Source organism: Salvelinus sp. IW2-2015, linkage group LG10 (genome assembly GCF_002910315.2).
Source record: "Salvelinus sp. IW2-2015 linkage group LG10, ASM291031v2, whole genome shotgun sequence".
Taxonomy (NCBI): Eukaryota; Metazoa; Chordata; class Actinopteri; order Salmoniformes; family Salmonidae; genus Salvelinus; species Salvelinus sp. IW2-2015.
This window is the reverse complement of record NC_036850.1, coordinates 9434691-9460070: the sequence shown is the minus strand read 5'-3', so window position 1 is coordinate 9460070 and position 25380 is coordinate 9434691. Positions and strand designations below refer to the sequence as shown.

General features: G+C 41.9%; 1 protein-coding gene and 1 long non-coding RNA gene across 3 annotated transcripts; one reads left to right on the top strand and one right to left on the bottom strand.

The window, feature by feature from the left end:
* Positions 1-988: 988 nt before the first annotated feature.
* shcbp1 (SHC SH2-domain binding protein 1) lies at positions 989-22297 on the bottom strand. Its single transcript, XM_023995272.2, has 13 exons — positions 21951-22297; positions 17680-17868; positions 17404-17519; positions 16916-17124; positions 15503-15598; positions 14485-14715; positions 12407-12584; positions 11868-11988; positions 4180-4311; positions 3788-3906; positions 3551-3637; positions 2967-3108; positions 989-1793 (listed from the first exon to the last, which is right to left on the bottom strand). The coding sequence occupies exons 1-13, from the start codon at positions 22156-22158 to the stop codon at positions 1450-1452; spliced, it is 2172 nt and encodes a 723-aa protein (XP_023851040.1). The 5' UTR covers positions 22159-22297; the 3' UTR covers positions 989-1449.
* A 2223-nt stretch (positions 22298-24520) lies between these two features.
* Positions 24521-25324, top strand: LOC139028278 (uncharacterized). Of its 2 annotated transcripts, XR_011480460.1 has the most exons (4): positions 24521-24705; positions 24775-24947; positions 25026-25061; positions 25159-25324. It is a non-coding gene; the product is annotated as an uncharacterized lncRNA (long non-coding RNA). The 2 variants fall into 2 exon arrangements; XR_011480459.1 differs by lacking the exon at positions 25159-25324 and having other exon boundaries at positions 25026-25150.
* The last annotated feature ends 56 nt before the right edge of the window (positions 25325-25380 follow it).

Here is a 25380-nt window from a genome sequence, read left to right as displayed (position 1 = left end):
GTTTGACATCTCTAGCATGTCACTGAAACGTTGGGGAAAATCTATAATAATCCCCTGTATAGTTTTCAATACAAAACCACACGTTTCCTGAGCAGTGAGCGGTCCTAACAATAATTGGTTCCTAAGTTGTGACAGAATGAAAACCCACCTGGACCTTGTTCATTTCCAATATCCAGTGTACAAATCTATTCTTGACAAAGTTATTTTTGGCATTCCTATCGCTTAAAAAATAAATAATAATTGTCACATACACTGGAGCAAATTCGGGTTAAGGGCACAGACAGATGTTTCCCCTTGTCGGCTCGGGTATTCGAACCAAATAACTTTTGCCAAATGCAGAAATTACAGATATGCTATGATAGGCTCAAGTCATTCACTAGCAACAAGTCCTGCTGGGAATAAACAGAGGGGGGAAAGTAACGCCTTGACACGACACATTCCCCCCCCCCACAAACACTGAAATACAAGAAACGATCGATCCCTAGTTGTTTATGGGTAAAATAAATGTGCATGTAAAAACATTAAATTCAACAAAACCCATTTCCCATACAATTAGCCCATTCACCCAGTCAAATGCTGACCTAAATATGGACTTTTGTCAGTCTGTACTCATCACGAAATTAAAAAGAAAAAATCCATCATTGGGCAGATGCTGTCACTGGAATAATGATTACCGGCAGCATTTAATTCCGTTTTGGATTTGTGGAATAAAATGGGTCTATTGAGGTCATCCTGGGACACCTCATAAGAGGCAGTACAACATGTATTTCACAGGGGCATGCTGGATTAGGCAATTCATCAAACCGCCTGTGATGTAATGAGGTTTTACCAGCCCTTTAATCCCCAGGAAATTAATCAACTGGAATTAAACAATTGTGAGCATCTTATAAAAGGTGAAGCCTTGAGCTTCTTAATAAGCAGCCTTCCAGATTTCCCCCTCTCTCATCTGACCTGTGTCCAGTTGTAAAAAAAAAAAAATAACAAAACATATATAAACTCATTTTATTAGCTCATGATTTGGATTGTTTACAGAGTGCCTTCAGCAACATTTGACAAAGGAATGACCAGAACTACAGGGGAGGGTGAGAAACTAAGTGAAAGGCAACACGATTTCCCCAAACACAAAACAATTTCAAGCAGTGTCATCTTAATAATATCCATAACAATAAATTATACAATATCCACCAAAAAAAAAAATAATTGCGAAGGACATTTGAGGCTCAGTGTCATCGTGAAAACAATTCAGTTTATTAGACTCAGGCATCCACAATATCAGTATACTAAAATGAGAATTGTGTTAAAAAGCCATGTTTAAAAAAAGCATTTTAAAATACACATACCCACTCACTAGTCCGTGCAGCAAAACTTAACAAAGAGGTTGGAATAAATGAAGTAAAAGTGTGTTTGTGCATGTATGGAATACAGAACAGGAGGACGGGTCAGTTAGTCTCAGTATAAGAAGGTGCCGAAGCTGCCCATGCCATTTCTCCTGAACTGGTTGTCCTGTATGGAGACAAACATCTCCTGGGAGAGCAGGTTGTCATCTGCCTGGGTCACTCCCAGCTCCTTCAGCCTGCTCTTCTGGAGTCGCTGCTTCTTGGCTGACGTGGCCACCAGCTCCCTCTTGATGGCATCGTTGCCCTCCGTGAACTCCGGAGGAACGACGTAACAAGACGAATAGGAGACTGGTTCCTTCACAGAGCAGTCGTCCACCACGATGACGGGAACATCCACCTGCAGCTTCCCCTCGCAATTCATCTCCTCTTTCCCCTCTTCTTTATCCAGTTGCTCATCTGGAAAATAACATGAATCAGTTCATGACAGGCTTGTCAACAGCTCACTGTGACATTCAGACCACTTCCTTCTCCATCATGACATTCTGATTTGTCATGTTAATGAAAACACCACGTCTTCCTGTGAAATATTACTACATTCTGTTCAAATCACTCAGTGTATTTTAACAGAGTGCCCTTTGGGATCAATCGCAGATAATTGCCATGCTCTTACCTTTTCAAATCAAAATGCGAGCAGCCTCTTTGACGTTTAAAGTGGGGAATGTTTCATGAAGAGTATTTTTTTTGCTAATTTCCGGAAGATACACAACAAAGCACCATAATGGACATAATTTCAATAACAACGAAATGACAATTATTACCGAGTTGTTGACTTTGTAGTGTCTCTGAAAACTGATGAATTCTGTATTTTACATTTTTAAAAGGTAATCTGAAAAGAGATGGTTTTGTTTATTTGCTTTTTTAAATTAATTTACGCTCATTCCCCTGTCTGGGGTAGAGGTATTTATTCCTGCGTACTGGGGGGGGGGGGTCAAACAATAAGGGACATTCCATTAGAGGACGCTGGAGAGGGCGAGATGGAGAGCGCTCCAGATGTATTTTAAGCCATGCCACCTTCAGCTGCATCTTTTATTCTGCAGCTGCCCTGGACTGAAGGTCAAGCACATTTAAACTTCCCAGTGAAACTAACTCTGCCTTCCAGAAATAGTAAGCCCATTGATGTGGGAAACACTGAGTAAGACTTGGTTAGTACCTAGTCTCACGTGGCAATCCTTCCAAATCCTGTCTTGCTGATTCTAAAATTGGAAGTCTGGAGAACTTCAGTATTGGATTATGTGCTTGAATGAGAGCGCTGGCATTCAACTCTCAAATTACATTTGCTCTAAGTAGAAATGACATTTCCCCTCAGATGCATTTCCCAGTTTTTTTCCTTGTTTCGTACATTCTCTCTTCCTACCGTGTCAGACAAAGTTTCAATAGCATGTGCGGTGTTAGTTTTGTATCTAAAGCTTGTTGCAAATCAGAATAATTTTCAGAAAGACAAAACTCAATTTGGAACGTCACCGATGCAAAAATGTCAATGCATCACGAGTTTCCATCTAGACTCTGCTGTACGCCACCCCTTATCATATTCCTGAGGAAAACTTCCAAGGCTTTGGAACGAGTTAGTACCTGAAGGGGTGTCTTCCTGTGCAGCCTCGCCCTGTGCAGCATCACTAGGTTTGACCAGGATCACGCCGTATCCCTCGTTGTTGTGGATCACATTGTTCACCATGGTGATCTTAGGCATGGTGTCCAGCTCATCAGCAAAGTCCTGTTGGAAGACGGGACGGAGGAGGTTGACAGATTGAGCAACAGAGAGAGGGGGAGAGACGGGCATAAACAGAGTCATCACGTCTGTCTTCCTGCTTAAGTTGCCCTGGCCAAGTCCAACACATCGGGCAGAGACAACAGGAAGGAAAGCTCTGTGAGGGAGCGATAAAAACACTACCGTTCTAGCCTCAGGGAATGAGATAAGACCCCAGAACCCGTCTGAAGGTAACAAGGGAAATAAGTCCATATTTGTTTTTGCGGTGTTTGTGTGTGTGTGTGCATTTTAACATCTTTCTCCACTAAACTAAATTTCGGTTGAGGGAAGATAATGCCACAGGCTTAGAATTTAACTGAACCTAGAAAGAGATGAAGGTTGGATGTGCTAGTGCTGGGAGCAGTGATACACAGATTGTTAAATTACCAGTAGAACTTCAGTCTCTTACCTTGATCAGGATCCCTTCTTTGCAGTGATGTATGCCATTTCCCACCATACTGCAGACACTGCCAGGGTAAATCTCCACACCAGCTCCCTACAGCAAAACAGTTATAAGCATGTAGAGACACAGCTAGGCTACTGCACGGCCTCAGACCCTAATAATGACCAACATAACAGCTAGATCTGTAGCAATCAAAAAATAAAGCCACCATGAGAAGAGTGATAAGTGTCAATGACCTCTTACCTTAGAGCCATAGAGGTCACACATGTTCATGGTCAGGTGTGCTGACGTCCGCACAATGACACCTGTCGTCTCGCACTGAAGGACACAGTTCTCCATCTCCAGCTTACCCTGACGTACGCCTGGAGACAAGAGGGAAATAAGATGGAAATCGACACTAGGAGGAAAATAAAGAGGCTAGCTAGATCCTAGTATTCCGAATGGTTACACACACACAACCCATTCTACTCCTAGCAAGTCATTGATATATGGCTGTTGCCGGATGTTAAGCAGCACCAGCAGCTTAGGAGAATTATTAATGCAGACCAATGGGTGGACTGATAGTAGAGTTGGGGAGGGGGGGGGCAGAGTAGATTTAGAGGCAGAATTACATTGGGAGGACTAAGACGACTCACAGAGGATGCCTTCGATAGCGTCGTGCTGGATGAACTTGACGTTGGAGATCTTCACGTCGGCTCCTGTTGACGCCACAAACGAGTCCCCTTTGTTCTTCTTCTCAATCACCACCTCATCAGGTAGACCAAACCCTGAAAAAAAGATTTCGCCTAAATCAGGGCCTAAAACGTACTTTTTGGTCCACCAGCCACCATAGCAAGTAGATTTAAAAATCTACCAGCCACTCAGATTCCAGGGACAAAACACAGATTAGCATGCTTTGTAATGTTTGTAAAACAAATGCATTACTAGTAAGATGTAATATGGTATGTTGTTGAATTCCATTTTTTGTGACCTATTTTAACCAAAATATCACAGATGAGCCAAAAATGTTCACCTGCCTCTTCAAGGGCAGGGGGTTACCGTGGTAACGTGACTCCAGTCATTTGTGACTGAGTGACTAATAGCTGCGTTGTCTTCTCTTCCCTAATAGTTGAAACTCAAACATTGAAAAACCGGGCTTGTGAACAAAACAATGTACTGTAAATAGCAAAGAAACAGGGAACAAGTCTCACTTCAGTGGACTTGTTTCAAATAAATTAGACCGACTTGTCTGTGTGCTGCGCTTCTAAAAATGAATCTTACACTCAGCTCTTCACGTGCGCACAGCCCCCAAGCCAGGCAGTGATGCAGAGCAAGGTGAGATAGGCTATAGGGATTCGTAGTTTTGACTTTGTGCAATTAAATTACCAGCTATGAAACAAAAAGGCTAAAATACTGCAGCATTTATTTTACTATATATATATATATATATCAAACTTTACCATTTTTATTCACAAATGCGAGTGAAATGCTCGCACTGTGGAGCCCTGACCATCCACCAACGTGGCTGGTGAACCCGCCAACGCCAAAATCTACCAACATTTGGCAGGTGTTCATTTTAGGCTCTGGCATACATACATCTCTGCACGTGTGAGGTCAACATACTAGCTATGTGCCTGACAAGACAGCTGATGACCACAGAACTACATGAATTGTACATAGGACTGGGAATTGTCTAGTGTGAATATTGCGATACAATACAGCACCAGTCAAGTTTGGACACACCTACTCATTCAAGGGTTTTTCTTTATTTTTACTATTATCTACATTGCAAAACTACGAAATAACACATATGGAATCATGTAACCAAAAAAAAGTGTTTAACAAATCGAAATATATTTTAGATCCTTCAAAGTAGACACCATTGCCTTGATGACAGTTTTGCACACTCTTGGCATTCTCTCAACCAGCTTCATGAGGTAGTCACTTGAAAAGCATTTCAATTAACAGGAATGCATTGTTAAAAGTTCATTTGTGGAATTTCTTTACATCTTAATGCATTTGAGCCAATCAGTTGTGTTGATTAAATCTTTTACCAAAAATAGGCTAAAGTCCATATTATGGCAAGAACAGCTCAAATAAGCAAAGAGAAACGACAGTCCATCATTACCTTAAGACACGAAGGTCAGTCAATCTGGAAAATTAACAGCTTTGAAAGTTTCTTCAAGTTCAGTCGCAAAAACCAAGCGCTGATGAAGAAATTGGCTAATGAGGACCGCCACAGGAAAGGAAGAATTATCCTCCGCAGCAGAGGACAAGTTCATTAGAGTTACCAGTCTCAGAATTCAGCAATTAACTGCACCTCAGAGTTCAAGTAACAGACAACATCAACTGTTCAGAGGAGACCGCGTGAATCAGCTCTTCATGGTCAAATTGCTGCAAAGAAACCACTACTAAAGGACACCAATAAGAAGAGACTTGCTTGGGACAAGAATCCCGAGCAATGGACATTAGACCGGAGGAAATCTGTACTTTGGTCTGATGAGTCCAAATGTGAGATTTTTGGTTCCAACCGCCATGTCTTTGTGAAGCTGTCATCAAGGTAAAGGGTGGCTACTTTGAATAATATAAAATATAGATGCAGAAAAAAAAGTCCAGTTTTCAGGACCCTGTCCTTCAAAGATAATTCGTAAAAATGCAAAGCAACGTCACAGATCTTCATTGTAAAGGGTTTAAACACTTTCTCATGCTTGTTCAATGAACCATAAACAATTAATGAACATGCACCTGTGGAACGGTCGTTAAGACACTAACAGCTTACAGACGGTAGGCAATTAAGGTCAGTTATGAAAACTTAGGACACTAAAGAGGCCTTTGTACTGACTCTGAAAAACACCAAAAGAAAGATGCCCAGGGTCCCTGCTCATCTGCGTGAACGTGCCTTAGGCATGATGCAAGGAGGCATGAGGACTGCAGATGTGGCCAGGGAAATAAATTGCAATGTCCATACTGTGAGACGCCTAAGACAGCGCTACAAGGAGACAGGATGGACAGCTGATCGTCCTCACAGTGGCAGACCACGTGTAACAACACCTGCACAGGAACGGTACATCCGAACATCACACCTGCAGGACATGTACAGGATGGCAACAACAACTGCCCGAGTTACACCAGAAATACGCAATCCCTCCATCAGTGCTCAGACTGTCCACAATAGGCTGAGAGAGACTGGACTGAGGGCTTGTAGGCCTGTTGTAAGGCAAGTCCTCACCAGACATCACGGGCAACAACGTTGCCTATGGGCACGAACCCACCGTCGCTGGACCAGACAGGACTGGCAAAAAGTGCTCTTTACTGACAAGTCACGGTTTTGTCTCACCAGGGGTGATGGTCAGATTCGCGTTCATCGTCGAAGGAATGAGTGTTACACCGAGGCCTGTACTCTGGAGCAGAATCGATTTGGAGGTGGAGTCCGTCACTGTCTGGGGCGGTGTGTCACAGCATCATCGGACTGAGCTTGTTGTCATTGGAGGCAATCTCAACGCTGTGCGTTACAGGGAAGACATCCTCCTCCCGCATGTGGTACCCTTCCTGACATGACCCTCCAGCATGATAATGCCACCAGTCACACTGCTCGTTATGTGCGTGATTTCCTGCAAGACAGGAATGTCAGTGTTCTGCAATGGCCAGCGAAGAGCTCAGATCTCAATCCCATTGAGCACGTCTGGGGCCTGTTGAATCAGAGGGTGAGGGCTAGGGCCATTCCCCCCAGAAATGTCTGGGAACTTGCAGGTGCCTTGGTGGAAGAGTGGGGTAACATCTCACAGCAAGAACTGGTACATCTGGTGCAGTCCATGAGGATATGCACTGCAGCACTTAATCTGGTGGCCACACCAGATACTGATTGCTATTTTTGATTTTGATCCCCCCTTTGTTCAAGGACACATTATTACATTTATGTTAGTTACATGTCTGTGGAACTTGTTCAGTTTATGTCTGATGTTGAATCTTGTTATGTTCATACAAATACTTACACATGTTAAGTTGCTGAAAATAAACGCAGTTGACAGTGAGAGGACGTTTCCTTTTTTTGCTGAGTTCAGGTGCCAGGCGCACCGATTTGTGTCAAGAATTGCTTGGTTTTTGGTCCACCACTCAAAGGACATCCAACCAACTTGACAAATGTGGGAAGCATTGGAGTCAACATGGGCCAGCATTCCTGTGTAACGCTTGACACGTAGAGTCCATGCCCTGACGAATTGAGGCTGTTCTGAGGGAATGTTGCAACTCAATATTAGGTTCCTAATGTTTGATATACTCAGAGTAAACAGTATGTATTGCAATTCGATACTGTGATTTTATTGCGATTTGATGTTCTAAACATATTGCTCACTATTTGTCTGCGGCAGAGGGACAAGAGGGCCATGAAAATAGGCATTTTGATCAGTCATGGAGATAAGTGCTGAAAACATGTTGGCTCAAAAAACCTTTCTCTTTTTTACGGCGAACAAGCTATAGATGTACAGCCGATGTACAGCCGACTAGCGCAAGCTAATGTTAACTACCTAGCAACAATCTAAAACTTGGAGTCACAGTATTTTGATAGGAAATCAGCAAAAATAATATCGCAATACTCGAATGTATTGATTTTTTACCCCCTCACCAACTGTACATAGAAGACTTATCATATCGAATAAATTGAATTTGCATGCTGACAGCTGGGACAACTGGCTCATGGCTCAATGGCCATAGTGTTGGGTCCAGACACTCCTTCCAACCTTGCAGTGGTTTACATGACAAGTAGTAATTCAGCACAATCCCAGGCAAGCAGCACTGTACAACAGTGCAGAATGGGATGGGCCGTGTTTTGACGGCTAGGGTTCATTATTCTCTGTTCCTTGACAGATGGCCTGGAGACACGTGTTCCACAATGTGGCCAACAATTCTACAGCACTGGCTGGGTTCCACACACTGCCGTTGGAAAGGCCAAAGGCTGAATATCGATTGGTAAAGTCATAGGCCCATGCACACTTCCAGGAGAGGAAAACCATATTCCCAGCGGGCTTCAAGACTGGCAAAAATGTGCTGCTGCTTAGAGAATTTATTTTTATTGAAACGCTAAAACGGGTGCACTGATTGCAGATCACAAATGCATTCTGTTCTTAACAAGTGCTGACCAACAACCTCCTCACTAATGAATTCTAATGTCTCTTCAGGAACACAGACAGTTTGGAAATTCTCACAATACTTATGAAGATGGATCATATGCATTTTCCCCCCCTCTGTCTTTGATACAGCAATATCCCAAAAGCAATAAGCGCCTGTATGTGCCTGGCTCCTCTAAATATCAAAGGCTCTTTGGTGGGAGGGAGAATTCTATTATGGTAATCCGGCGGTGGTCTAATTGAGTTGCTCATCTCCTGTCGTGGTACAGTGCCAGGCAGTGCTGCATCTTATTTCCCCACCCTCTTTATCTCAGCTTTCAGGGGTTTCCTAGCACCACAGGAAGGCAAGCACATACAAACAGACCCATGTAAAAAAACGCTCCAATCTCCCTTCCCTCCATTTGCATAAAGCGACTGACACTGTGCCTCTGCTCTGACCTCTCCTCGCTAGCCTTCCCTATTAATTAATATCACCCCCATTCAAACGCTTACCGCGCCATCAAGCTCCATTTGCTTTACGAGGGCTCCAACTGTACATCCCGCATCCTCTCTGCGATACGTTCATTTCACTCCATCTACTGTACATTGAGGGGTGGTTTAACCTTCAAGAAGCATGAACATGCCACATAGTGTAGCCAGTACCGTAAAAGTATCATCTGCAGGTGAACACTTGATTTCATATGTTGAAAATAACTTCATGGCCATAACAGTACTTGGCAGCACATCAGTCACAGCATAGCAACAGATTCCTTAGTGAGAGAAAAGGATGGAAGGATTCAGACTAGAGGTAGATCGATTATGATTTTTCAACGCCGATACCGATTATTGGAGGACCAAAAAAAGCCAGTACCGATTAAATATATATATATATATTTGTAATAATGACAATTACAACAATACTGAATGAACAACTTTAACTTAATATAATACATCAATAAAATCAATTTAGTCTCAAATAAATAAACGTTCAATTTAGTTTAAATAATGCAAAAACAAAGTGCTGGAGAAGAAAGTAAATGTGCAATATTAAACTTAACGTTTAAGTTCCTTGCTCAGAACATGAGAACATATGAAAGCTGGTGGTTCCTTTTAACATGAGTCTTCAATATTCCCAGGTAAGAAGTTTTAGGTTGTAGTCATAGGACTATTTCTCTCTCTACCATTTTGTATTTCATATACCTTTGACTATTGGTTGTTCTTATAGGCACTATAGTATTGCCAGCCTAATCTCGGGAGTTGATAGGCTTGAAGTCATAAACAGCGCAATGCTTGAAGCACAGCGAAGAGCTGCTGGCAAATGCAGGAAAGTGCTGTTTGAATGAATGCTTACGAGCCTGCTGCTGCCTACCACCGCTCAGTCAGACTGCTCTATCAAATCTTAGACTTAATTATAATAACACACAGAAATACTTAGGTCATTAATATGGTCAAATCCGGAAACTATCATTTCGAAAAGGAAAAAAACATTTACTCTTTCATTGAAATACGGAACCGTTCCATATTTTATCTAACGGGTGGCATCGATAAGTCTAAATATTGCTGTTACATTGCACAACCTTCAATGTTACGTCATAATTATGTAACATTCTGGCAAATTAGTTCACAACGAGCCAGGCGGCCCAAACGGTTGTATATACCCTGACTCTGCGTGCAATGAACGCAAGAGAAGTGACAATTGTCCTAGTTAATATTACCTGCTAACATGAATTTCTTTTAACTAAATATGCAGGTTTAAAAAATATATACTTGTGTGTATTGGTTTTAAGAAAGCCATTGATGTTTATGGTTAGGTACATTCGTGCAACAATTGTGCTTTTTTCGCAAATGCACTTTTGTTAAATCATCCTCCGTTTGGCGAAGTTGGCTGTCTTTGTTAGGAAGAAATGGTTTTCACAGTTTGCAACGAGCCAGGCGGCCCAATCTGCTGCATATAACGTTACCCTGACTCTGTTGCACAGAACGCAAGAGAAGTGACAATTTCCCTAGTTAAAAGAAATTCATGTTAGCAGGCAATATTAACTAAATATGCAGGTTTAAAAACATATACTTGTGTATTGATTTTAAGAAAGGTATTGATGTTTATGGTTAGGTACACATTGGTGCAATGACAGTGCTTTTTTTCGCAAATGCGCTTCTTAAAAATCACCCGTTTGGCGAAGTAGGCTGTGATTCAATGATAAATTAACAGGCACCGCATCGATTATATGCAATGCAGGACTAGCTAGATAAACTAGTAATATCATCAACCATGTGTAGTTAACTAGTGATCATGTTAAGATTGATTGTTTTTTATAAGATAAGTTTAATGCTAGCTAGCACCTTACCTTGGCTCCTTGCTGCACTCGGATAACAGGTAGTCAGCCTGCCAAGCAGTCTCCTCGTGGAGTGCAATGTAATCGGCCATAATCGGTGTCCAAAAATGCCGATTACCGATTGTTATGAAAACTTGAAATCGGCCCCGATTAAATCGGTCGACCTCTAATTCAGACAACCTGCAAAATGTGTTGAACTCACATAAAAAAAGGGGGACATTTTTGCAACGACTGAACATCAGACTTGGATGATTGGAAAACAGAAAATCAGAAGAGGCCTCTTGCTAGATTCAGGTAGTGGAATCTGGAGTTTTGCAACACCAAGCCTCCAGATACTACTCATTAGCTGAATCCAGCAAGAGGCATCCCTGGCTAGCTAAAAGCAACTAAGGATACATACATACGTAGAAATCACGTACGTACGTATGTGTTTGATACCATTCACTCCATTATACGCCATTATTATGAGTGATCCTCCCTCAGCAGCCTCCATTGATACATACAGGTAACTGACAAAATAAAGGAAACATCAACAAAGTGTCTTAAAATAGGGTGTTGGGAACAGCTTCACAGCACCTTGGTGTAGATTCTACAAACGTAGAGTGAACTCTGTTGGAGGGATGCAACACCATTCTTCCACGAGAAATTCCATAATTTGGTGTTTTGTTGATAGTGCTGGAATCTACCATAAGTGTTCAATTGGGTTGAGATCTTGTGACAGACGGCCATGACAAATGGTTTACATCGTTTTAAATCAGGAACCACACCTGTGTGGAAGCATCTGCTTTCAATATATTTTGTATCCCTCATTTACTCGTGTTTCCATTATTTAGAAGTTACCTGTACATACAAACAGCAGCAGTGCATCCTGCCATTATAAAGGCTGCTTTCAGACATGTGAAACATTACCTTCCACTGATATGGAGTCTGGGATACTGATGGAGCTGGTGACATTGTAGTGTCCTGGAAGGATGATGACCACGTCTCCCTCGTAGCAGGCACTCACAGCAAGCAGGGGCTCACTGTGAAACTAACATTTAACACAGAGCAGTTCCAGTACAGTCAGTCTGTACAATACAGATCTGTGCTCATGACTAAACAGATGGACACAAAAACACTTGTTTTCTGCTTCGGACGTCTCAGTGGAATACAAAGATACTAGAGCCGAGGCGTTCAGGCGAACAGACACAGCTTCTACAAATCCTGGCGGAATGCCAGTTTACAGGGACTAGGGAGGTCATATAAAAAGACAGCCCAAGCAAATCCTAGCGCATTAGACCCTTACACAAGTGAGACATGGTTAGAGAACATAACCATTGGGTTTCATCTCTGGTCATCTCATTAAACAGGCCATTTGAAATGGAAAACCGGGCAAACTTAAATTTGATCAAAACACAATATGCTATGGATAAAACATTTAAAAATACTATTTTATTTGATTGCCATACCTGTACTTCAAACTCTTCCCCTGAGAATTTGGGCCCAAGCTTGTCTGCCATCAGGCTCTGCAGCTGGCTGACTGTAGTGGAGACAGACACGACATGGACCATCCGGCCACCTGAGACACGAGGCCCCTTGGCACTGCACGACTGATGCCCTGAGTTCACCTTGTATCCCAGCACATACCTGCAATGTCAGGAGAGAATACATTTATGTAGACGAACAGAATGGTACAGCACTGGACAGCGCAGGTAAATCTTCCACTTTCCCATAGACTCTCAAAGTATAGGCCCAAGTGTGCATTAGGAGTAGCTATAAATTCAATTGCTGCGCCTCTTGTAATCTAACAAGAGGTCAACCTATTAATCAGGGCCCATTTCAAGTTTTCATAACAAATCGGTAATCGGCATTTTGGGACACCGATTATGGCCGATTACATTGCACTCCACGAGGAGACTGCTTGGCAGGCTGACTAACTGTTATGCGAGTGCAGCAAGGAGCCAAGGTAAGGTGCTAGCTAGCATTAAACGTATCTTATAAAAAACAATCAATCTTAACATGATCACTAGTTAACTACACATGGTTGATGATATTACTAGTTTATCTAACTTGTCATGCGTTGCATATAATCGATGCAGTGCCTGTTAATTTATCATCGAATCACAGCCTACTCCGCCAAACGGGTGATGATTTAACAAGCGCATTTGCGAAAAAAGCACTGTCGTTGCACCAATGTGTACCTAACCATAAACATCAATGCCTTTCTTAAAATCAATACACATATATATTTTTAAACCTGCATATTTAGTTAATATTGCCTGCTAACATGAATTTACTTTAACTAGGGAAATTGTGTCACTTCTCTTGCGTTCTCTGCAACAGAGTCTGGGTATATGCAGCAGTTTGGGCTGCCTGGCTTGTTGCGAACTGGGTGAAGACCATTTCTTCCTTACAAAGGCAGTAATTAATTTGCCAGAATTGTACATAATTATGACATAACATTGAAAGTTGTGCAATGTAACAGCAATATTTAGACTTAGGGATGCCACCCGTTCGATAAAATACGGAACGGTTCCTTATTTCACTGAAAGAATAAACATTTTTTTCCTTCTAAATGATAGTTTCCGGATTTTTACCATATAATGACCTAAGTATTTATGTGTGTTATTATATTATAATTAAGTCTATGATTTGATAGAGCAGTCTGACTGAGCGGTGGTAGGCAGCAGCAGGCTCGTAAGCATTCATTCAAACAGCACTTTCCTGCATTTGCCAGCAGCTCTTCCCTGTGCGTCAAGCATTGCGCTGTTTATGACTTCAAGCCTATCAACTCCTGAGATTAGGCTGGCAATACTATAGTGCCTATAAGAACAACCAATAGTCAAAGGTATATGAAATACAAAATGGTAGAGAAATAGTCCTATGACTACAACCTAAAACTTCTTACCTGGGAATATTGAAGACTCATGTTAAAAGGAACCACCAGCTTTCATATGTTCTCATGTTCTGAGCAAGGAACTTAAACGTTAGCTTTTTTACATGGAAAATATTGCACTTTTACTTTCTTCTCCAACCCTTTGTTTTTGCATTATTTAAACCAAATTGAACATGTTTCATTATTTATTTGAGTCTAAATTGATTTTATTGATGTATTATATTAAGTTAAAATAAGTGTTTATTCAGTATTGTTGTAATTGTAATTACAAATATATATAAATATATATTTAAAAATAATAAAATCGTCCGATTAATCGGTATCGGCTTTTTTTGGTCCTCCAATAATTGGTATCGGCGTTGAAAAATCATAATCGGTCGACCTCGAATTCTAACCAGAGTATGGTGCATTGAACTGGACTGTAGTGTAGTGTTATTATGTGAGGGGTTTTGCTCTCAACTGGGGCAGTGTAGGTCAAACACGCTAGGTCAAGGACAGAGGTGAATCCAATAGCTTTTACTCAGTCTTCTTATTTTCATCCTCCGTAAAGAGACCAACTCCATCAGTCAAACAACTATGCCCTCAACACACGCTGCAGAGGCACTGATAGCTCCTCTCAGTCTTCCCACCCGTATCCCTTTGGGCAGCTACCTGAGCAGCGGGTTCTCGATGATCCGGAGTTTGCGCTTCAGGGCCTCCATCTGCTCGTACATCCTTAGGCCCTCCACCATGGACACGTTGTCCAGCTCCGACTCCGAGTCGCTGCTGATACCGTTCCGCAGGCTAGAAAACTCCTGGAACTTTTGAGAGCAGCGTGCCAAAAGAGAGTAATACTCTGCCACAAGTCCAGCAGGCACCCGATCTTCCAGAATATCATAAAACCTGCAGGATTGACAGCCACAGAGGGAGAAACACTTATTTTTAAAAACACAATTGCATTATGGAGGTGGTCTTCAAGGACTGTTGGGAACAAACTGTTCAGTAACATTGGAGGGCTAAGAGGTGGGATAACTAGTGGAGAAGATCAGAGCACAACATTATTATTTTTATGGCCTTTTCCAGAATTTGAAAGTGTTCTTAATCATTATTTGGAGAAAGAAAAATACAGGTGAACATTGAGATTCTGAACAAGGAGGGTCTCGATTCTATCTAAGGAGCCGGTCGTGAATGGGTAACAAAGACTATCTATTAAAAGCAAATCGGCGACATAGTATCCTTGGTATGAACTAGGAGCTGATTGTTAGACCAATAAGCTTTAGGATTTCTGCTGAAGCCAATAAGATATCTTAACCCCCGTCTCCACCCATAAATATCCAGCCATTGAAAAAAAATAGGAGACGCCACAGTACGCTCAAAATACCCAGGTACACACTGCCATCTAGTGGCCAAATAATAATCTGCACCCTCTCACCGCAACAGCCTTGAGCATATCCAGCTCCAACAATTAGACACGGAGCTTGCTCAAGTGCGCCTGAACTGCAGTGATTTGCAAAGCTCTACAGGTTCCTATGCCATATGGCCGTTCTGATAGCGGCATTAAAATAATGGGTTCAACCAAGCCGTGTCATTGGCAGATCTGAACCAATACAGCCTAAATGAGAAAGTGCCAATCTAGCCCACACACTGACTAATCTTCCCATTCCCCACACTATCACCCTTCTACACATACAGCCTGAGGCGGGGCTCCACACATCTGACAAAGTAGTCAAAGTCATCATCCTCGTCCTCGTCGTCCCACTGTCTCCAGATGTGTTTGTAGAAAAACCTAAGAAGAAAAAGGTTTGAGACAGTTCAGACAAGAGATTTCACAGCACAGAAGCAGAACCAGTTGTTCCAGTTTATCATCTCTCTTCAGGGTATTTCTCTGTCTGTCACACCACGAAATTTGAACACACCCTTGTTATTTAGTATCACATAAAACAAACAAAATTCTGCTGCTGTAATATGACAGTTCTGTCTGTCCATTTACATTATTTTGAGTGTTTGTCATATCATATCTGAGAAAATGCATGTGCAAAAAAGGGGAACAAATCGCCTTGGGCACTTTTTCTGGTGCTTTCTCCTCTGACATGGAAAGAAATACAGTTGCGGTCGGAAGTTTACGTACACTTAGGTTGGAGTCATTAAAACTTGTTTTTCAACCAATCCACAAATTTCTTGTTAACAAACTACAGTTTTGGCAAGTCGGTTAGGACATCTACTTGGCGCATAACAAGTCATTTTCCCAACAATTGTTTACAGACAGATTATTTCACTTATAATTCACTGTATCACAATTCCAGTGGTTCAGAAGTTTACATACACTAAGTTGACTGTCTTTAAACAGCTTGGAAAATTCCAGAAAATGATGTCATGGCTTTAGAAGCTTCTGATAGGCTAATTGACATCATTTGAGTCAATTGGAGGTGCAACTCTGGATATATTTCAAGGCCTACCTTCAAACTCAGTGCCTCTTTCCTTGACATCATAGGAACATCAAAAGAATTCAGCCAAGACCTCAGAAAAAAGAAATTGACCTCCACAAGTCTGGTTCATCCTTGGAAGCAATTTCCAAACAACTGAAAGTACCATGTTCATCTGTACAAACAATAGTACGCAAGTATAAACACCATGGGACCACGCAGCCGTCATACCGCTCAGGAAGGAGACGCATTCTGTCTCCTAGACATGAACGTACTTTGGTGCGAAAAGTGCAAATCAATCCCAGAACAGCAGCAAAGGACCTTGTGAAGATGCTGGAAGAAACAGGTACAAAAGTATCTATATCCACAGTAAAAAGAGTCCTATATCGACAAGGAGGAAGCCACTGCTTCCTGGGAATGTGATGAAAGAAATAAAAGCTGAAATAAATCATTCTCTACTATTATTCTGACATTTCACATTCTTAAAATAAAGTGGTGATCCTAACTGACCTAAGAAAGGGAATTTTTACTAGGATTAAATGTCAGGAATTGTGAAAAACAGACATTAAATGTATTTGGCTAAGGTGTATGTAAACTTCAGACTTCAACTGTAACTGTGGCTTTAACAGCCTTTGAATAAAAACCTCAGCAGTGTTAACCTGTTTACAATATGGACTTACCGGAGGTGCTCAAGTGCCAGTGCAGTCTGGTCAAAGTCCCCAGACTCATCAAACACCACACGGAGCTCCTGCAGAGGCACTTTGTGCAGCGTGGCTTCTAGGAGAGTGTTCATGGCCTCCTCTGTCAGCTCGCAGCCTCTCGTCTCACACTGCAGGGGAACTACTAGCTTGACCTGGGCTTTCAGATCCTTATAGTTCACATCCACCACCTGAGGAAAAGGGCACAGGTATGAGGTTGTAACCTTTTCCCATGTTTGAATGGTTAGGCTACCCTGTTCAGTTACTTCTGCTTCTCTGATCAGATCCAACCATCTGTATAACATTTGGATATAGCTGTTTCACATTGTTTAACCAGACCTCTGGATTCAGATTCACTATAAAACCGCATCCAGAGTGCAAGTGTTCCAATTCATTTCATGCAGTGTAGAAAGCACAGCTCCTTTAGACAAGCCACTTGCTGGGAAATCTTTCAGGTCGAAGTGACTTACCTCTACTAGCACATCAAAAACGTCTGTGCACCACTGTGCCTGCCAGTCACAAGGCTCCAGAACCTTCTCCAGGTAGTCAGCTGTGAAAGCCTTCACCTCGGATGTTTTACAATCACCTGTCCAAAACAACAGCACAGACAGCATCTGAGACAACCCCTCAAGTCAGTTTTATTTTTTAGCGTTGAAGATCGATCAATATGGTTGTAGTAAACATCTTTTACCCACTTTAGCCAGTAACCTTGACAACTGATGTAAGACTGTGGGAAGGTTACATACCTAGCATGTAGTCTTGATAGGCTTTGAATCTCTCGTAGTAAAGCAGTTCATTTGTCTGAAAGGTGTCAGGAAGGGAGGCATCGCCTATGCGTTCGGCACGTTGCAACCGAGTACCAGCCATATCAGGGTTGAAGTAAGCTGTGCCGCTGTCACCATCATCCTCCTCCTCCTCCTCATTTTGGAAAAGTTCTGTTAGAAAATAAAGTATAAATTAGATTAGGGTTGCACATTTTGGGAATATTCAGGAGGTGGAAACTATCCGTGGGAATTAACAGGTATATGCAAATTAATATTAATAGCATTTAAATTTAGAGGTTTTTCGCATTGGATATATTTACCATATCATATGGAGACAAAGTAAAAGGTTTGTTTCTATCATAAGTAGAAATAATTGCAAATTATTAAATCCTTCTAATAGAAATTTAAGCTATTTAGTTACAAATTGAACTTTAATTAAATGAGTTCTCTTCACATGGGATGATTTCACTGAACAACAAAAGGGAATATTGAATGACCCCAATGATCCATTGCATCTCCCGAAAACATTTTCAACATACAGCTGTAAAATGATAGTCTAGAAACTAAAGATTCCTCTCCAGATCCATGTCTTCTCCCTTCACCTCCTCAATGTCCACCTCTTGAACATCAGACTGAGGCCTCATCACCGTCACTTTCCAAACCTGTTGAGGATGGCTCGTTGTCAGGCTCAAAAAGCCTCAAATTTGCCCGGATGACCACCAATTTTTCAACCCTTGTATTGGTCGGTCTGTTGTGTGCTTGGGTATGTGTGTTCCCAAACAAGGACCAGTTGCGCTTTGAGGCGGCTGATGTTGGTGAGATTTGAAGGATGATGGGGGCAACAGGGGAAAGAGCCTCAGATCCACAAAGTCCCTTCCACCAGGTGGCTGATGAGATATGTTGGCACAACTGCCATAATGCATCTCCATCCCAAAGCCATGGCTTGGAAGTGTACTTCACCAGACTGCCAAGAACCTTGCCCTCATCCAGACCAAGGTGGCGAGACACGGTAGTGACTCCTCCACTTTAGACCAACCAGCCTTCATGTTCGTAGAATTGTGTCACCAGTGAAAATACCTTCTGTGGTCCAAGGTCATTGATGACTGCCTTCAGTTCATCTGCAATGTAGAGACCGGGGTGTCTGTTGTCCCTTGTGTCTGTGCTCTTGTAGAATATTGGTTGAGGGGTGGAGATGTAGATAATTATTCCTTGCCCACGAACATTCGACCACCCATCAGAGATGATTGCAACAGTCTGCTTTCTCTATTATTTGCTTGATCTTCACTTGAACTCTGCATCCAGCAAATGAGTAGACAAAGCATGTCTGATTGGAGGGGTGTATGCTGGGCGAATAACATTCAGTAATCTCTTCCAACACACATTGCCTGTGAGCATCAGTGGTGAACCAGTTGCATACACAGCTCGAGCAAGACATTCATCAGCATTTCTCTGACTACGTTCCTCCATTGAGTCAAACACTTCTGATTCCAGGAATACCATGAGCTGTTGCTATCGATTAGGTGTCCGATTCATCATTTTCACCTTGAAAAGAAGTAGAGACTTTTGTCAGAGGTTGCTTGTTGTGAGCGATGAGGAAACTTTATGGACTTGGCAAGATGATTCTGCATCTTTGCTGCATTCTTCACATATGATTTGGCACAGTATCTGCAAATGTACACTGCTTTTCCTTCTACATTAGCTGCAGTGAAATGTCTCCACACATCAGATAGAGCCCGTGGCATTTTCCTGTAAAGATTAGAAGTGTTCATTAATTAATCATTAAAAAAAATATGTAAAAAAGTTCCATGTACAGATAAATAGTTACGCAGGTCGATTAAACAACTCCTTTGTAAGATAAATTATTTTAAATGAAACATGTACAGAAACAGGTGAATTAACACTCAGTTAGCAGGCTCAAGCAAGCTAAAACCCACAAACTCAGCAAAAAATAAACATCCCCCACTGTCAACTGCGTTTATTTTCAGCAAACTTAACATGTGTAAATATTTGTATGAACATAAGATTCAACAGACAAAGTGAACAAGTTCCACAGACATGTGACTAACAGAAATTGAATAATGTGTCCCTGAACAAAGGGGGGGGGTCAAAATTAAAAGTAACAGTCAGTATCTGTTGTGGCCACCAGCTGCATTAAGTGCTTCAGTGCATCTCCTCCTCATGGACTACACCAGATTTTCCAGTTATTGCTGTGAGATGTTACCCCACTCTTCCACCAAGGCACCTGCAAGTTCCCAGACATTTCTGGAGGGAATGGCCCTAGCCCTCACCCTCCGATCCAACAGGTCCCAGACGTACTCAATGAGATTGAGATCTGGGCTCTTCGCTGGCCATGGCAGAATACTGACATTCCTGTCTAGCAGGAAATCACACACAAAACGAACAGTATGGCTGGTGGCATTGTCATGCTGGCGGGACAAGTCAGGAAGAGCCTGCAGGAAGGGTACCACATGAGGGAGGAGGATGCCTTCCCTGTAACGCACAGCGTTGAGATTGCCTGCAATGACAACAAGCTCAGTCCGATGATGCTGTGACACACCGCCCCAGACCATGACGGACCCTCCACCTCCAAATCGATCCCGCTCCAGAGTACAGGCCTCGGTAAAACGCTCATTCCTTCAACGATAAACGTGAATCCGACCATCACCCCTGGTGAGACAAAACCGTGACTCGTCAGTGAAGAGCACTTTTTGCCAGTCCTGTCTTGTCCAGCGACGATTGGTTTGTCCCCATAGGCGACGTTGTTGCCGGTGATGTCTGGTGAGGACCTGCCTTACAACAGGCCTACAAGCCCTCAGTCCAGCCTCTCTCAGCCTATTGCAGACAGTCTGAGCACTGATGGAGGGATTGTGCGTTCCTGGTGTAACTTGGGCAGTTGTTGTTGCCATCCTGTACCTGTCCCGCAGGTGTGATGTTCGGATAATACCAATCCTGTGCAGGTGTTGTTACACGTGGTCTGCCACTGCGAGGACGATCAGCTGTCCGTCCTGTCTCCCTGCAGCGCTGTCTTAGGCATCGCAGAGTACGGACATTGCAATTTATTGCCCTGGCCACATCTGCAGTCCTCAAGCCTCCTTGCAGCATGTCTGAGGCACGTTCACGCAGATGAGCAGGGACCCTGGGCATCTTTCCTTTGGTGTTTTTCAGAGTCAGTAGAAAGGCCTCTTTAGTGTCCTAAGTTTTCATAACTGATCTTAATTGCCTACTGTCTGTAAGCTGTTAGTATCTTAACGACGGTTCCACAGGTGCATGTTCATTAATTGTTTATGGTTCATTGAACAAGCATGGGAAGCAGTGTTTAAACCCTTTACAATAAAGATCTGTGAAGTTATTAGGACTTTTACAAATTATCTTTGAAAGACAGGGTCCTAAAAAAACAGGACTTTTATTTTTTTGCTGAGTTTAGTAGCAAAACTAACTAGCAGAAATTGTTATTAATGATTGAAACACTTTGCTGTAGGCTACTATTTATTAGTTAACAAAAAAAGTTATAAAATATATTCACCCCACCCAGTATTGTAATCATAACTTACCAGAAAGAATGTAGTCCTTGGCTCAGACAGTGTAGTAGTGTGGGCTTAACTGCATCTCATTAGTGTGCAAGATCTTGAGAATCAGCTGTACATGTGATGTAAGAATGCACTGCGCATGCAGAGGGTTGCAATTCCATTAAATTGGGGGTAGTTTAACCAAAATATGCCACCAGACCTAGAATTTACTTATGGGTATCCCACAAAAAGGTTCAAGGTTCACTGTTTTAAGCTAACTTTTATGTTGAATTTCAGCAAAATTACCCAAATTCCAGGGCTTAATTTCACATCCGACCCTTTGCAACCCTAAATTAGTTGAGTATGTAATTTACTACTTGGATACATAGTGTAAAGTGGTTTCCTTACATTTTTCCCTCTCCTTCATGATCACTCACTATTATCTGGCATGGCCTAGAAGCGGGTAATGATCAAGGGGAGATTCAAAAATTATACGAATAGGTACTGAGACTTTTCTCTATTCCTCTAACAGTTCTTTGAAATACAGCAAATAGGTTAATGATACATACCTAGCCTTAATTGCTGTTATGAGTCAAAAGTTGGTGGCATTGCATGTTTAGCAAGTTACAGTAGTTGGCTAGATAACGTTACTCAATGTACTTAGCTAATTAACGTTAGCTTGCTAACGACGTTATTAGCTAGGCTATCTGCACGGTTGAAATGAGCAACAATAGTTACTAAACAAACCTTGTCTGACAACATCTTCTTGTCGCAAATTAAAATCTCTAACATCCTCTTCTAATTCGACATTTGACTCCAAATCCACTATGTCTGCCTTGTTCGGTCCACTTTCACAAGAAATTGAATCTGCTGTCGAAATCAACCCATCCGCCGCCGTTTCTCCTGCTTCAAACTGAGGCTCCGTCATAGATGAACAACCGTCTTCTTCAGCCATTGTGCAACTTTCAAACTAGCCACAGCAGAGGTCCGAATGTACAATACAATCCAGCCCTGAGTAGTGAAATGACAGATGAGCTAACTAATAGTGCCTTTGGTAAGAAATGCACTTTCACACAAACATCATTGTTGCAAATGGTAATTTCAAAATTTCCCCGGTTTACGGAGTCTCGTCCAATGAACATTGACGTTGGCTAAACGTCTGGGGTGTTTCTATTGATGGGCGTTCCCAATAGTAAACCAGTTCTTCTTTTTTTCTTTTTACATATGAGAACAAATGTCAAATAAAATAAAATGTTCTTTGTCACATCCCCCGAACACAACAAGTGTAGACCTAGTGGTGTAAAGTACTTAAGTAAAAATAATAAAAATTACTACTCGTCGTAGTCGTTTTTACGTAGTTTTTATATTTTTGACAACTTTTACTTAACTTCATTCCAAATGAAAATAATGTACTTTTTACTCCATACATTTTCCTTGACACCCAAAAGTTCTCGTTACCATTTGAATGCTTAGCATGACAGGAAAATTGTCCAATTCACGGACTTATCAAGAGAACGTCCCTGGTCATCCCTACTGCCTCTGATCTGGCAGACTCACTAAACACAAGTGCTTAGTTTGTAAATTATGTCTGAGTGGTGGAGGGTGCCTCTAGCTGTCAAATAATAATAATAATAATAATAATGAAATTGTGTCGTCTGGTTTGCTTAATATAAGGAATTTGATGTATAGAATTTACTTTTTCCACCACTGTACTTAAGTACATTTAAAACCAGATACGTTTAGACTTTTACTCAAGTAGTATTTTACTGGGTGACTTTCACTTTTACTTGAGTCATTTTCTATTAAGATATCTTTACTTTTACTCAAGTATGACAACTGAGTACTTTTTCTACCTCTGTGTAGACCTTACTGTGAAATGCTTACTTACAAGTCCTTAACCAACAGTGCAGAAAGAGTTAAGAAAAGATTTACCAAATAAACTAAAGTAAAAAATTATAAAAAGTAACATGTATCACAAATTGTCAAGAATCTTTGATAATATGTTAAATCGGAGACATGTATATACAAAGGAAATGCCTGGGGCCTGTTGCACAAAAGTAGAATTAAGACATCCGGGATAAATGACTCAGCTGAGCTCAATGAAGCCAAAACATGTGCGTCCAGGCTTAATTGGTTGCACAAAGACCAAGCCAGGATGAGCAGACACGGATTCATTAAGCCAGGTGAAACCAATCCTGGATWGGTGCGCGCTCACGGCTCACTCAAATAGACCCCGCCACAGATCACAGATTAACTGATTTACCATGGCAACTAGAGCCGCGTACTTTTCCCCGTCGGAAGCACAAATCCTCATGGAGGCATACGAGGAGGTAAAATATATAATTAAGAAGAAAGGCAACACCGCCACAGTGATAAAGCAAAGAGAAAAAGCGTGGCAAAGTATTGCAGACCGCCTGAATGCGTAAGTAGTGCACAATTACACACTCACCGCTCCGCTGAAACACACAATTACAATTCAAATATTTAATTCACATCTCCAAAAATGCAGTTGTACTGTAATTATGAAACGGTTAAATTTTTAATTGAAATGCACTGCAGATATGAGTGAAATTGTGTAAAGTAACTCCATCACACTGTATAAAGCTATGATAAAATTTTTGATATTTTTACTGAAAACAAGACAAAAATACCAAGTAATTTTTTGCAGTGTGACTCCATTAAATGTGTGTGTGTGTGTGTGTGTGTGGTGTGTGTGTTAGATTAAACATGAACGGGCCAAAACGGACATGGTAGCAGGTCAAAATCAAATACAAGAACATTTCTGCAGAATGGTATGGTCCCTGACTAATATTTAACAAAGCACAAGCATATATTGTACCCAGAAGGTGCCTGCTCACACATTGTCTGTACTGTTTTAGCAGTGAAAAAGAATACCCACAGACAAGGCACGGGTGGTTGGTCACCAAAGGCTGACCTTACCCAGCAGAGGACATGGCCTTGGAGCTAAATAAAGGCAGGCCCGTCTTAGAGGGGATCCCTGGGGGAAAGAGACGAGCATAGGTTCCTCCCAAGATGCCACCCGCTTCATTCAAGGTATGTCCTTCCATCTCTACATGGGATACAACCACATTCATATTGAATCAATTTGGACTGTCTGACTTTGGTTTACCTATTGCCTTGCAGTGTCTGGCAGCACTGTGTTCCTGTTAGAGCCACCAGCACAAGCACCAGACGATGCTGATCCAGTGAGTACTCCATCAAAAGGCATACTGTAGGCCTGGCAGTCTTGTCTACTAGCTTCAATATGAATCCGATTAAATGTGATAGGGTGAAGCCCCAGTGCAGCAGCAACAGCACATGATGGAGACGATGATAGGAGGAGACCATCTCTCTGGATTCCAGAAGGCATGAGGTATCATGTTAAGACTGTGAAAGTACTATTTACTCTACAATGGTGAGGAGTCCTCATCAAAATCAAAAAATCTAATTTCTTTTACAGGACCCAGATGCTATACAGTGGGAAAACCAGCCTGGCAACATAGTGCGTATTAATAAAAGGACACCACATCCTGCCAAATTCCAGCTGCGCTAATTGTATTTGTGTTCACAGAGCTCACAAGCTATCAGAAAGTTGTATGGCAACCACCTCCGGCGCCAAATAGAACTGGCAGACATAGACATTCAGTACAAAGAGAAAAAGATGGAAAATCTTGCACTGGAGTCCGAAATAAAAAAGAGGACAATTAGGAACTGGACCTTGAAATAAAAAAACTTGAGAGGGAGGTGAGATATGCCTTCAATGTACACTGTATGCTAACTGTAACACAAATGTATTAATCATATTTTTCTTTCCTCCCCCAGCTCCAAGAAGATGACACAGCTCAAAATAAAAATTAGGTATATTCTCGTAAAGTCAAGTGAGCCATGACATATGAGCTCTTATTGTGAGCACACAGGACGGTGGCATCTTTCTAAGTTTTTTTTTATTTCCCAGCAATCAGTACAACCAAGTCATCGTTATAAGGCATCGCCCTCTTTTGCCCACCCCCCAGCACCAGGTGTGGCCACTAGCCTATATGAAGGCCCAAAATTGTGTGTTCCTTTCTGCTCTGACAATGGCATGCCCATTCGTGCGAGATGTGGTGGATGAAGAAGCACTTGTGCTGGAGAGACCTTCAGGCGAGAAAGGGTCTTCAGGGACCGGTTGGACCCACTG